Source organism: Eubalaena glacialis, chromosome 17, assembly GCF_028564815.1.
Source record: "Eubalaena glacialis isolate mEubGla1 chromosome 17, mEubGla1.1.hap2.+ XY, whole genome shotgun sequence".
In the NCBI taxonomy this organism is placed as follows: Eukaryota; Metazoa; Chordata; class Mammalia; order Artiodactyla; family Balaenidae; genus Eubalaena; species Eubalaena glacialis.
Genome location: NC_083732.1, coordinates 52513486 through 52525618, shown reverse-complemented (window position 1 = coordinate 52525618; position 12133 = coordinate 52513486). Strand labels below are relative to the sequence as shown.

General features: G+C 40.9%; 1 protein-coding gene across 1 annotated transcript in view; it reads right to left on the bottom strand.

The window, feature by feature from the left end:
• SPAG1 (sperm associated antigen 1) overlaps positions 1 to 12133 on the bottom strand; it is a 94013-nt gene that overhangs the window by 21858 nt on the left and 60022 nt on the right. Inside the window, 3 exon segments of the mRNA XM_061171583.1 lie at positions 665 to 817; positions 5830 to 5929; positions 6315 to 6728. Of these exon segments, the coding sequence (XP_061027566.1) occupies positions 665 to 817; positions 5830 to 5929; positions 6315 to 6728 (667 nt within the window).

Sequence of the window (12133 nt, the reverse complement as noted above, 5' to 3'; positions counted from 1 at the left end):
ACAGACAAAGGCAGCCTGACCTCTCTGTGATCCCCACCTCACTAATGTTCACACTTGGGGAGAATCTGTCTTATGTTAAGTTGTTCCCCCTAGCTATGTTCTAGTTTGCTTAAAGACAGAGGCTATGTCATTTTTTTTCCCCTTTCTGTCTTTTTGTGGGGAGTGGGGCATGCATGGTACACTAGACCAACACAAGGCTCAGTATAATGTACACATACTTGGAAGAAATTATACTTTGGACAAATGGGGTCAGAAAATATTATACATAACTAGAAACGTTATCCAAGTAGTAATTTTCAAAGTTCACCTGAAAGCAAATTATGAAGTCTGGAAATTCTTACCTTCCCATTCTCACCCAGGGGGTAAATAGGTCATAATATAAATTAGAACAAAATTCTGTGCTATTTTACCATTTTAAGTTAATACTCATCCTAGATGAGTGTCTATTTAAAGGGTATATAACACAAATATCTAGCAGGCTCATGAAGACATCCATCAAAACCATTTGGTTTTGAAGGAATGAAAGAAGGCAATCATTCATGTAATGCCAATAACAAAGAACACGTCTACACTTTGACATCGTTCTTGAAGGAGGGGAGGAAAATAAAATCTCATTCCATTAGAAAACAACTAGACCTCAGGCGGCTGCCTCTGATTAGGTTACCTGTTAACACTGTCATTTGCTATCTGGATTCCGCAGTCTATTTGCAACACTGTTTTATAATCCACATAAGCTTTCTGATACTGCTCTAAAGTTTCATAGGCCATTGCTCGTCGAAGAAGAGGCTTGATTGAGAATGGATGACGTTCCAGAGCCCTAAAGGAGACAGAAATATTACACTGTCATTTGTTTTGAAAATTACTCCCTAACTTACACTAACTGAATGTATCCGCTAGGACTGGACTCTCACATACATACATATCTGATATTTTACCTTGGGGATCTGGCAACATACCAGAAAGGCAAACCCAGAGTAGCAGAGCAATCAAATCTGTGGTTACTTCCTTTCTTTTAAACCAGTATCAAAGCCCTTTGGCATTTACTCTTTCCCCCAGTGAGACTGAACTCCCTGACAGCAGGTGGTGCCCTCCCTCCCACTCCCCTGTGTACTAGCAGAGCCCATCATGGCACCAGGCACAGAGTAGGCTTTCAACAGGTTCTTGTTATTGACAGATTAAAAGGAAAATTTTTATTTGCACCTATGTATTTAATAAGGCACTTAGCACAGAGCCACAAAACCTACACCGCATTTTGAAAATCAGCTCTCCAAAACTTAATACAGTTAATTATGATTTACTTGCTGCCAAAGGGCTTCAAACATAGACCAGAGGAAATCAAGGAAGTAAGTGTCCAATGATTTCTTGTAAGTCATGAATTTTCACCTTGCACTTTTTAGTCTATGAAGCATTTCCAATATCACTAGAGATGTATTTCAAGGTTATGTTCCTTGGTTTTGTCTGAAGTAACTGCTTGAAGCTACCTCACTACTTAAGGCACTTCATTATATTCTGAAATAAAGCATACAATCAAAAGATTGTATTTATGAATGAAAACTATTGTACTCTTAGTTTTAACAAAATCAACTGAAACTGTAAAGAAATACTCCGTGCAGAGATCCTACGAAGAGCTAATAATCCACTAACAAATCTCTGTGCCAGACTGTCCACAGTGGGGATAAAGGTTTGCTCTTCTGGTAATTCTTATGCATGAGCAGTTTATATATCAGACATTTAACTTGCTTCAGGAAAAGCACGTGTGACGGCTTCTTGACTTTCTCGCCAACAGTCCTAGAGATCTGCTGTCTATTCCTGTCTACAGTGATCTGGAAGGAGGAAGCTCCGACAACATCTGCCGGCGCTAGTCTCTGCAGACATTCTCACCTAATGTCACAACAAGCCTGCAAGGTAAATAGTAATATGTTCATGTTGCAGGTGAGGAAACGGAGAGACACAGGGAGCAGTCTGCCCACGTGCCCGTTCTTCTGAATTTAAGCTACAGGAAAGCAAGGGCATTGTGGGAGCTGATCACCACTGTATCCCAGTGCCTAGATCACTGCCAGGCCACTGGAGGGACTCGGCAAAGCCCTCCCAAATGAACCTGCAGGGCCTACACTCTTTCTACCACGAACAGAAACAAGAACACCACAGATAAAGGAACTCGGAGTCACCTGCCATTCAGGGGTCCCCAACCCCTGGGCCACGGACCGGTACCGGTCCACGGCCTGTTAGGAACCGGGCTGCACAGCAGGAGGTGAGCGGCGGGCGAGCAAGCGAAACTTCATCTGCGGCTCCCCACCTCCCAGTCCCTCGCATGACTTCCTAAACCATCCCCCCAAATCCGAGGAAAACTGTCTTCCGCGAAACTGGTCCCTGGTGCCCAAGAGGTTGGGGACCGCTGCTCTACATTGTACAAATACTCAGCTGCACGTGTGGGTGTGTTCCTCAGCTGCGTACCACAGAATTTGTTCTAGAAATGTCATTAAACCTAATTAGCTTCATTTCTTTGAAAAATAACCAATTTTGCTCTGCCTAGGTGTTAGGATTGGGGATGATTTTAATGATCTCCTTTGCGTTGTACTGGGTTTTAAGATTTTTTTCTATAATAGGTATGTGTTACTCTTGTAACCAGTAAAAGTTATTTTAAAAATAAAATTAAAGTCTATTAAAAACACTCAAACACTAGAAAACAGGTTTCTGAGCATCTGTACCACTGCCTTAAATCTACCTTAGTTAAATGCTTAGGGGATATTAACTACACAAACAGTGATTATAAATATAGGTCACAAACACAAGACTACCCCCATTTTACCAAAGACTTCCAACACCCAAGGTGCTATTTATCCACAAGATAGACCTGAGGTAGGCGTGGAATCTAAAACTGAATGAGATGATGCATTTAATTTTTAGCATTGCCCAGCCAAGTAAATGCAAGGTTTTTTCTCTTTAACCACAATCCTGAAAATGAATGTGAGCTTTTAAGTGGGAATTCCACTAGAAGAAAAAAAGAAAAAAAAAAAGCACATCCATTCATAAAAGCAAACACACACAGAGAACTTTTAAACCAGAGTTTACAAAAGCTTAACTATTCAAGTTAACACAGTTAAGACTCTTAAATCGTCTTCTAATTTCAAGTCCGTCTGCGAGGAGCAAAGATGAGAAAAAGCAGAGGATTACTAGGCAACATTCATTCGTCTTGATTCTGTCAGAATACCCTCAATGGAAAGTCAGTGAAAGATTTTTGATGTGGTTTAGATAACCCAAAAAGATTCTCTGACAGATGGGAACAGTGAAGATTTTTCTTTTAGCTGATAAGCAATTATGAGAATGACAAGTAATTTCTAGAAATAATTCTAGAATTTCTAGAATTATTTCTAGAAATTGTTTTATTGTTTAAAATCATTTGGTTTTAAACTTTTCTTAGGTGTCATAACCCTGTTTCATGCTTCACCTGGAAGCCTAACCTAGAAACCTGGAGATGCTGAGGCGAGGAGAGGGCAGGGCCGGCAGCCACTGAGCTCCTCAAACACGCCTCAGGCTCCCAAAAGCTGCTCTCCATAAGCCCCTGGGAAAGAGCTCAAGGGAAGTGCTTCAGAGTAGGCCCCAGGAGTGTAGACACTTAAAATCAAAGACTTTTCCCCAAAAATGCATACAAAGTCATTTCATAGGTTCCCCCTCTCCCTTATTTTAAACTTTGCCCCAGGGAGTTTTTCTTTTTCCGCTGTTTGAATCCTGCTACCACTTGTTTTGTAATAAGCGCTCCTGCAACAGGAAACAACTCTCCAAGGAGCAAAGATAATTAACTGAAAAACTAAAAAATAGGTTCCCTTTAAAATGTATGTAATCTTTTTGAGGTGAAGAGAAAACAGTCATCCTTCTGCTAATAATTGGTTCCTAGTTTATACAGATTTAAATACAGCCATATTTCAACATGTTCGCATAAGTAAATCATGGTTTCCCTGGCACTGAAATGAGTTTGAGAATCGCTGCTTTGGAGTAAAATCACCCCATGCCCTTATGCTAAGACTCATACACCAGGTATCAAAGAAAACATCTAAGTAAGTCGGTTTCTAAAAAGGTCAGTACTGACCAGCAGAGCCAGATTCCTCGGCCTAGAACACAGCTCTTAACTAAGGACACCTTACCTAAACCACCACCCACCTCCCTCCCTCCCCTGCAGACAATCTCCCGCTCTCCTCCAGGGCAAACCTCCATTCTAGCGCCCGCCCCCACTCCTGACCCCAGAGTCTCCTCTGTGACTTCCTCCTGGGTCTACACTGAAACACATCACATTTTAGCAAGAAAATGTCTGCCACCTTACTCTCTCTCACTTAAGGATAAAGTGAGTCTGCTGTTTTTAACTAGAGTCCTGAACTCACTCACTGAAGGAAGACCTAAGACAAGTCTGAAGGGTAATGTATTACCATCACACACTTGAACTGAAAGGTTCTTAGCTGCAAGTCACAACGTGCCTGATAATCTGCAAATACACGTGGTCTTGTTGTTAGTTATGGGCAGCGGTAAATGTTTAACAACTGGCTCTCCTGAGAAAAAAGGTCCAGATTTGGGGCATTCGCCAATTTTCATGGTATTAGTAGTACTCCAACCATGGCAGATTTCAACTACCAACTTGACTTCAACCAACTCACAAGATCCTGAAAACGTAACAATTAGCTAGTGTGAGCAAGCACAGCAGTAGGTGGGGTCTAGAGTCAGACCAAAGTGAATATAAATATTACTGATTTTAAATCTGAATATGTAAAATCGGCAAAAAATCCAAGCAGCTCACGGCCTTCTTTCTAAACTGCAGGCACAGATACCAAAAAGATTTTATCCATATCAATAAACTGATACTAACAATGGAAAAAAAAATTGTTCACCTTATAATCAAGGTGTCCACATATGCTATTGTCCAAACTAGGGCTTCTGAGAGTGAAAGGGGGTGATATTAACAATTATACCAGACTACTGGAGTAAACCAAAACTGTGAAGGTTAAACCAGTACATATGGCTTCTTATTTTTTAGATGCACTAATAGTAGCTTCTTTCCAAAGGGCTCCTGAAGCAGGCTTATTATTTAATGGTAAAACGATACTTTTTATTCATGTAAATATATTCATCCATCTCAGCATGTAACTTGTTGAGTACCATGGGTGATTAATGTGCTTGAGGGATGCAACCCTATAATACATGCTTCTTGACCTCAGGGAGCTTAAAATCCAATGCAGTGGATGACATAAGTACCTACAGGTGTGAGAGTGACAGTGCAAGCATTACAGCCATGCAGATGACCAGGGAGCCTGAGGTGACGAGGAAAGCAGAGAGGATGGGGAAGCTGAAGAGGAAGGATTTCTGAAAAGCAAAGATGTGCAGAGGGCATTATAGATATGGACCAAATGGGAGCAGAAAGCTTTTTTGGGGGGCAGTGTGGTGACAGAGGAGGTTATAATTATCTAGAAGACCATACTGAGCCACTGAACACCCGCTGAAACAGTCTGCACAAAATAATGCTTCCGGAAAAGCTATTCTGATGCTACAGTGGATTAGAGGAAGCAGAGAGACTAGTTAGAAGGCTTCTCCAGTACTCTGGGATTGATGTGGAAAAGAGTATGAATTAAGGTGATAGCAGTGGAAGTGAAAAAAGTTTGCACAATCTTCTATAATTGTCTTCATATATGTGAAAGGATTTACGAGTTCTATGTATTAACCAATTAACACATCTTAAATGTCTTAAGAAATTAGACTCTTATGCAAAAAATTTACTATATTAAATACTGCATTCATCACAGTGAAATGATAATCTCCTGACAAAGCTGAAAACGGGCAGTTTACCTGTTACAATCTTGAATGCAGCCACTGCAGTTTCCGTCTTTTAGGTAACATGCTGCTCTATTTGAATATAAGATACTTAGATCATCTGCACTTCCACTTCCTAAAATCACAGTTAATTAAATACAGTTAAAATCCATTAGCGAAATCACAGTTCACCAGACGACTGAGGTCTCCCGCGGCACTGCAGTCCTACACCCCGCTGCTAATGCAGCTCCGAGGACCTCTCTGTGCCCGCAGTGGCCACAGAGGCCAAGCCCGTAAGGGACCGCTGCAACCGTGCCCCGCCCGGGCACACGCTACGCGTTCCAAGGTACAGCTCCCGGAGGTGGAGTCGCTCCCGCCCTGCCCTCGGTTACTGGGAAGGAACCTACAGGGCGAGCGCCTGTCATTCGGGAGGTGGCCCGCGCCTCTCCCGCGGTGGCCCCTTTAGGTCCCGCGAGCCGCAGCCCGAGGGGCCAGGGACCCCGCGGGCGCAGCTCACTCACCTGCAGGCTCCAGCTGCGCGATCGCCGCCGAGTACCTGAGAGCCGCCTCGGCGAACTGCCCGTTTTTAAAGAGCTCGTTGCCCTGGCTCTTCAGGCCGGCGGGGCCGACCTGGGCGGCGGGCGCCGTCGGCGGCGGCGCGCCAGGTCCGGGGGACGCGCCGGGCCCAGGGGGCGCGCTGGCCGCGGGGTCCCCGGCGCCCCGCCCGCCGCCCGGGTGCCCACTGGCACCGCCCGCCGTCGCCGGGGCCCGCGGCCGGTCCCGCTTGTCCGCGCCGGCCTCCGGCGCCCGGCCCCGCCGCGGCGCGCCCCTCTCCAGCCGCCGGCCGCCCTCGCTCTTGCCCGTCAGCTTCTTCTGGATGTTGCCCATGGCGCGCGGCTCGGTGGCGCGCCCGGCTGGCGCCGGCTCCGCGGCCTCTGTGGGAAGTGGATGCGGGAAGTGAGCGTTTGCATCATCGCGAGCAACTACCAGGGAGCCCGCGGCGGTGCCGGCGCAGGGGCGGGGTCGCGGGAGAAGCCGGGCAGAGTGGGCCCGCCCCTCGGGCGGAATCCGGCGGTTCCGGCGCCTTTGGGGGGCCGGTCGGCCCAGAGGGTTAACAGCGGAGGCTGCGCTCCGAGCCCTAGTGGCTTCCCGGGCTAGGGACGGAAGCCAACCCCGGATTTAACTCTTCAAACGCTGAAGAGCTTGGGACGTGAAAACCGGCATTTCAAAATCATTCCCTTCACCAAAGCATACGTGTCGAGGTAGGTCTTACAAAATACGTACTTTTCTTCCATTTACAGTTTAGAAATGAATGAATGAAGTTACTAAAACTTGAATATAATAATTGCACCCAAAGTTAGGGCACCCTTTCCTTATGTTAAGGGACTGGGAGAAGATAATTTGAAACAAACAAAAAAAAAGTCCAAGTGATTTTTAAGCCATTTAAAAATGATTTTAGCAAAGAACTCACATAAAACAGGCACCTAGTTTTTAAAGTGAACCTTAAAAAGACAGTAAAATTTCCAGTACAATACCTTATTCAAATTTAAAAATTCCTTTGATCTTGATTGAAAGATTTCAGGTACTTATCAGAGCTTTAATAATTGATTATTGAATTGATATTTAAATAGGCAAATGATGCATAAATATTTCATTGATGGGTGTCTTAATATTTAAAACAAAGCAATTCATCATTTCAGAGCACTAAATGCAGAGACTTCCCAGCTTTCTCTTGTAACAAATTCTAATCTGATTTTTAATGAATCTATTTCCCATTCTGTTTCATGAATGGTAAAGCCAGAATTTGAAGCACAAAGACAGAGAAAGTAGAAAACCACTAGTACTTAAATAAAAATCAGTGGATGGATGATCACCTTAAGGCAAGCAATGAGTATAAAAACACACTAATTAATAACTACAGTTTTCTATACAGCAGAATAACATCCAATTTTGGATCACTAACCAAAAGGGGCTTAACAATAAAAAGATGATCTTATTATAGTGATAAATCCCCAGACTGGACCCAGAGCAAGGCTCCAGTACTCCTCATCTGGTATCTGCTGCTCAAGTCCCACCCAGCATAAAAATGGATGGAAGCTTAAGTCAGTGTCAGTAGAAACGATGGACAGCTAGTATTATTTTCTATTCCCTTGTATGTCTGACCAATACTATTACTAAATAGCTGCCATTTATTTAGAACTTAATATGGGTCAAGACCTTTACATACATTATCATTTTTCATTATCATTAATCTTCATACCAAGTATTGTCCCCACATTACAAATGAAGCAAGAGAAACACAAGGAAGAAGCTAAGGAATTCTCTCAAGCATGAAGAGCTAGAAACCAACATAACTGAGATTCAAATGAAATGAATGCTGTACCTCTTTCCTTAAGACTGAAATGCCCCTTAACATTTCCCTGCAAAGGTAAGCAGAGGCCTGAACATGAAAGACCTGTGAGTCCTGTTGGGTATTTAACTACCTGTGGGACATTCCAGAGGAGTTGTTCAGGAGGTGGCTCCAAATGTAGATCAGAGGAGGCCTTATCCAGAGACATTGACTTGGGGTTGCTGGCATAAAAAGGATCACTGAAGTTTGAGTGTGAATGGAGTCACCGAGATCTTCCAAAGGATCCCTAAGAAATAAAACACTTAAAGGATGATCAGAATCTCCAGTGGAGATGGAGGAGTACCTAGAAATGAGAGAGAAAACAGGAGGGTGTACTGCCTCAGAAACCAAGAAGAAAGAGTATTTCAGGGAGAAAGGAGTCAACAGTAACTAATATCAAAGGAAGGAATGGCCAAGAGTTTTGACTGCATAAGGACTAAAGAAAATCATTAGATCTAAAGACCACAAAGACTTCAGTACCCTGGGGTGGGGTGGTTTGGGTAGCTGGTAGATACAAAAATCCTCAATGAAATACTAGCAAACTGTTAAAAGGATTATACATCATGACCAAGTGGGATTTATATCAGGAATGGAAGAGTAGTTCAACAGTAAAAAATCAATCTATGCAACACATGACATTAAAGGACAAGGGGAAAAACTGACACCGTCATAACTGACACTGAAAAGGAACTTGACAAAATCCAACACCCTTTCATGATAAAAACACTCAGAAAACTAAGAAGAGAAGTAAAATTTCTCAACATGATAAAGTACTTTTATGAAAAACAGCTAACATCATACTCAATAGTGAAATCCTGAAAGCTTTCCCCTGAAGCTCAGGAACAAGACAAAGATTCTGTTTTCACTGCAGCTACTCAACATTGTACTGGAAGTTGTAGCCTGATCAATTAGACAAGAAAAAGAAATAAAAGACATATATATTGGAAAGGAAAAAGTAAAACTATCTCTATTCATAGATGACATGATTATCTACAGAGATGACATGATTATGTCATAGATGACATGATTATATACAGATTGTCTATCTATATATACCTATATATATATAAATGTACATATATTCCCAAAGAATACACACACACACAAACAACTACTAGAGCTAATAAGCAAATTCAGCGATTTCAGGGTACAAGATCAACATGCAAAAATCAGTTGTTTCTATAAATTAGCAATGAAGAATCCTGAAAGGAAATTACAAAAATAATTCCATTTACAATAGCATCCAAAGGAATAAAATATTTAGGAATAAATTTAACCAAGGCAGCAAAAGACTTGTATACTAAATATTGCTGAAAGAAATTAAATAAATGGAAAAACATCTCTTGATCATGGATAGGAAGACTTAATTTTGTTAAAATATTTATCCTATACAAAGCAGTCTACAGATTCAACATAATCCCTATCAAAACTCCACAGCTTTTTGGGAAGAAATGGAAAAGCTGATCCTCAAATTCATGTGGACTTTCAAGGGGCCTAGAATAGCCAAAACAATCTTGAAAAAGAGAACAAAATCAAAGGACTTACACTTCAGATTTCAAAACTTATGGAAAGCTACAGTAATCAAAACAGCGTGGTACGACATAAGGATAGACATATAAACCAATGAAATAGAGAGTCCAGAAATAAACGCATACATCTATGGCCACGTGATTTTTTTTTTTAGGGTAAAATATGTTTGAATTTTTATCAAATGCAAATCAATGAAACCTCTAAAAACCACAGCTTTGGACCATGTCAGTCAGTCAGGTGGTTTTTTTGTTTGTTTGTTTTAATACATCTTTATTATTTTTTTTGAGGTATAGTTGATTTACAATATTATATAAGTTTTAGGTGTACAAAATAGTGATTCACAATTTTTAAAGGTTATATTCCATTTATAGTTATTATAAAATATTGGCTATATTCCCTGTGCTGTATAATATACCCTTGTAGCTTATTTATTTTATACATAGTAGTTTGTACCACTTAATCCAATACCCCTACCTTGTCCCTCCCTGCTTTCCTCTCCCCTCTGGTTTGTTCTCTATGTCTGTAAGTCTGTTTCTTTTTTGTTATATCCACTATTTTATTTTATTTTTTAAATTCCACATATAAGTTTTATCATATAGTATTTCTCTTTCTCTGACTTATTTCACTAAGCATAATACCCTCCAACTCCATCCATGTTGTTGCAAATGGCAAAATTTCACTCTTTTTTTAAGACTGAGTAGTAGTCCAGTGTGTGTGTGTGTGTGTGTGTGTGTGTGTGTGTGTGTGTGTGACATTTTCTTTATCCATTCATCTGTTGATGGACACAAGTTGTTTCCATATCCTAGCTATTGTAAATAATGCTGCTATGAACACTGGGGTGCATATATCTTTTCGAATTAGTGTTTTCTTTTTTTTTTTTTAACATCTTTATTGGAGTATAATTGCTTTACAATAGTGTGTTAGTTTCTGCTGTATAACAAAGTGAATCAGCTATACATATACATATATCCCCATATCTCCTCCCTCTTGTGTCTCCCTCCCACCCTCCCTATCCCACCCCTCTAGGTGGTCACAAAGCACCGAGCTGATCTCCCTGTGCTATGCAGCTGCTTCCCACTAGCTATCTATTTTACATTTGGTAGTGTATATATGTCCATGCCACTCTCTCACTTCATTCCAGCTTACCCTTCCCCCTCCCCATGTCCTCAAGTCCATTCTCTATGTCTGCGTCTTTATTCCTGTCCTGCCCCTAGGTTCTTCAGAACCATTTTTTTTTAGATTCCATATATATGTGTTAGCATACGGTATTTGTTTTCATTTTATTTGAATATATACCCTGGAATGGAATTGCTGGATCATATGGTAGTTCTATTTTTAGTTTTTTGAGAAACCCCCATACTGTTTTTCACAGTGGCTATACCAATTTACATTCCCACCAACAGTGCACAAGGGTTACATTTTCTCCACATCCTTGCCAACATTTGCTCTTTGCGGTCTTTTTGGTGATAGCCATTCTGAAAGATGTGAGGTGATATCTCATTGTGGTTTTGATTTGCATTTCTCTGATGATTAATGATGTTGGTCATCTTTTCATGTGCCTGTTGGCCATTTGTATATCTCCTTTGGAAAAATGTCTATTCAGATCTTCTGCCCATTTTTTAATCGAGTTGTTTGTTCTGACATGTGTTGTTGGAGCTGTTTGTATATGTTGGATATTAACCCCTTATCGATCTTATCATTTGCAAATATCTTCTCCCATTCAGTAGGTTGTCTTTTTGTTTTGTTGGTGGTTTCCTTTGCTGTGCAAAAGCTTTTTAGTTTAATTAGGTCCCATTTGTTTATTTTCGCTTTTGTTTCCTTTGCCTTAGGAGACAGATCCAAAAAAATATTGCTACAACTTATGTCAAAGGATGTTTTGCCTATATTTTCTTCAGGAGTTTTATGGTTCCTGGTCTTACATTTAGGTCTTTAATCCATTTTGAGTTTATTTTTGTATATGGTGTTAGAAAATGTTCTAATTTCATTCTTTTACATGGAGCTGTCTAGTTTTCCCAGTACCGCTTATTGAAGAGACTGTCTTTTCTCCATTATATATTCTTGCCTCCTTTGTTGTAGATTAATTGACCATAAGTGTGTGGATATGGCCAACTGATTTTTGACAAAGGTGCCAAGTCCATTCAATGAGGAAAGAATAGTTTCTTTAACAAATGGTGTTAGGACAACTAGATTTCTACATGTCAAAAAACGACAACAAAAACAAAAACAAAAACAAAAAAATCAAAGCTAAGTTGGACTCCTTCCTACCTCAACTAATCAAAATAAATCAATGACATAAATATAAGAGCTAAAACCCAACACTCTTAGAAGAAAACATAGGAGTAAATCTACATGACCTTGGATTTAACAGTGGATTTTTTTTTTTTTTTGGCCACACCACGTGGCATGCGGGATCTTAGTTCC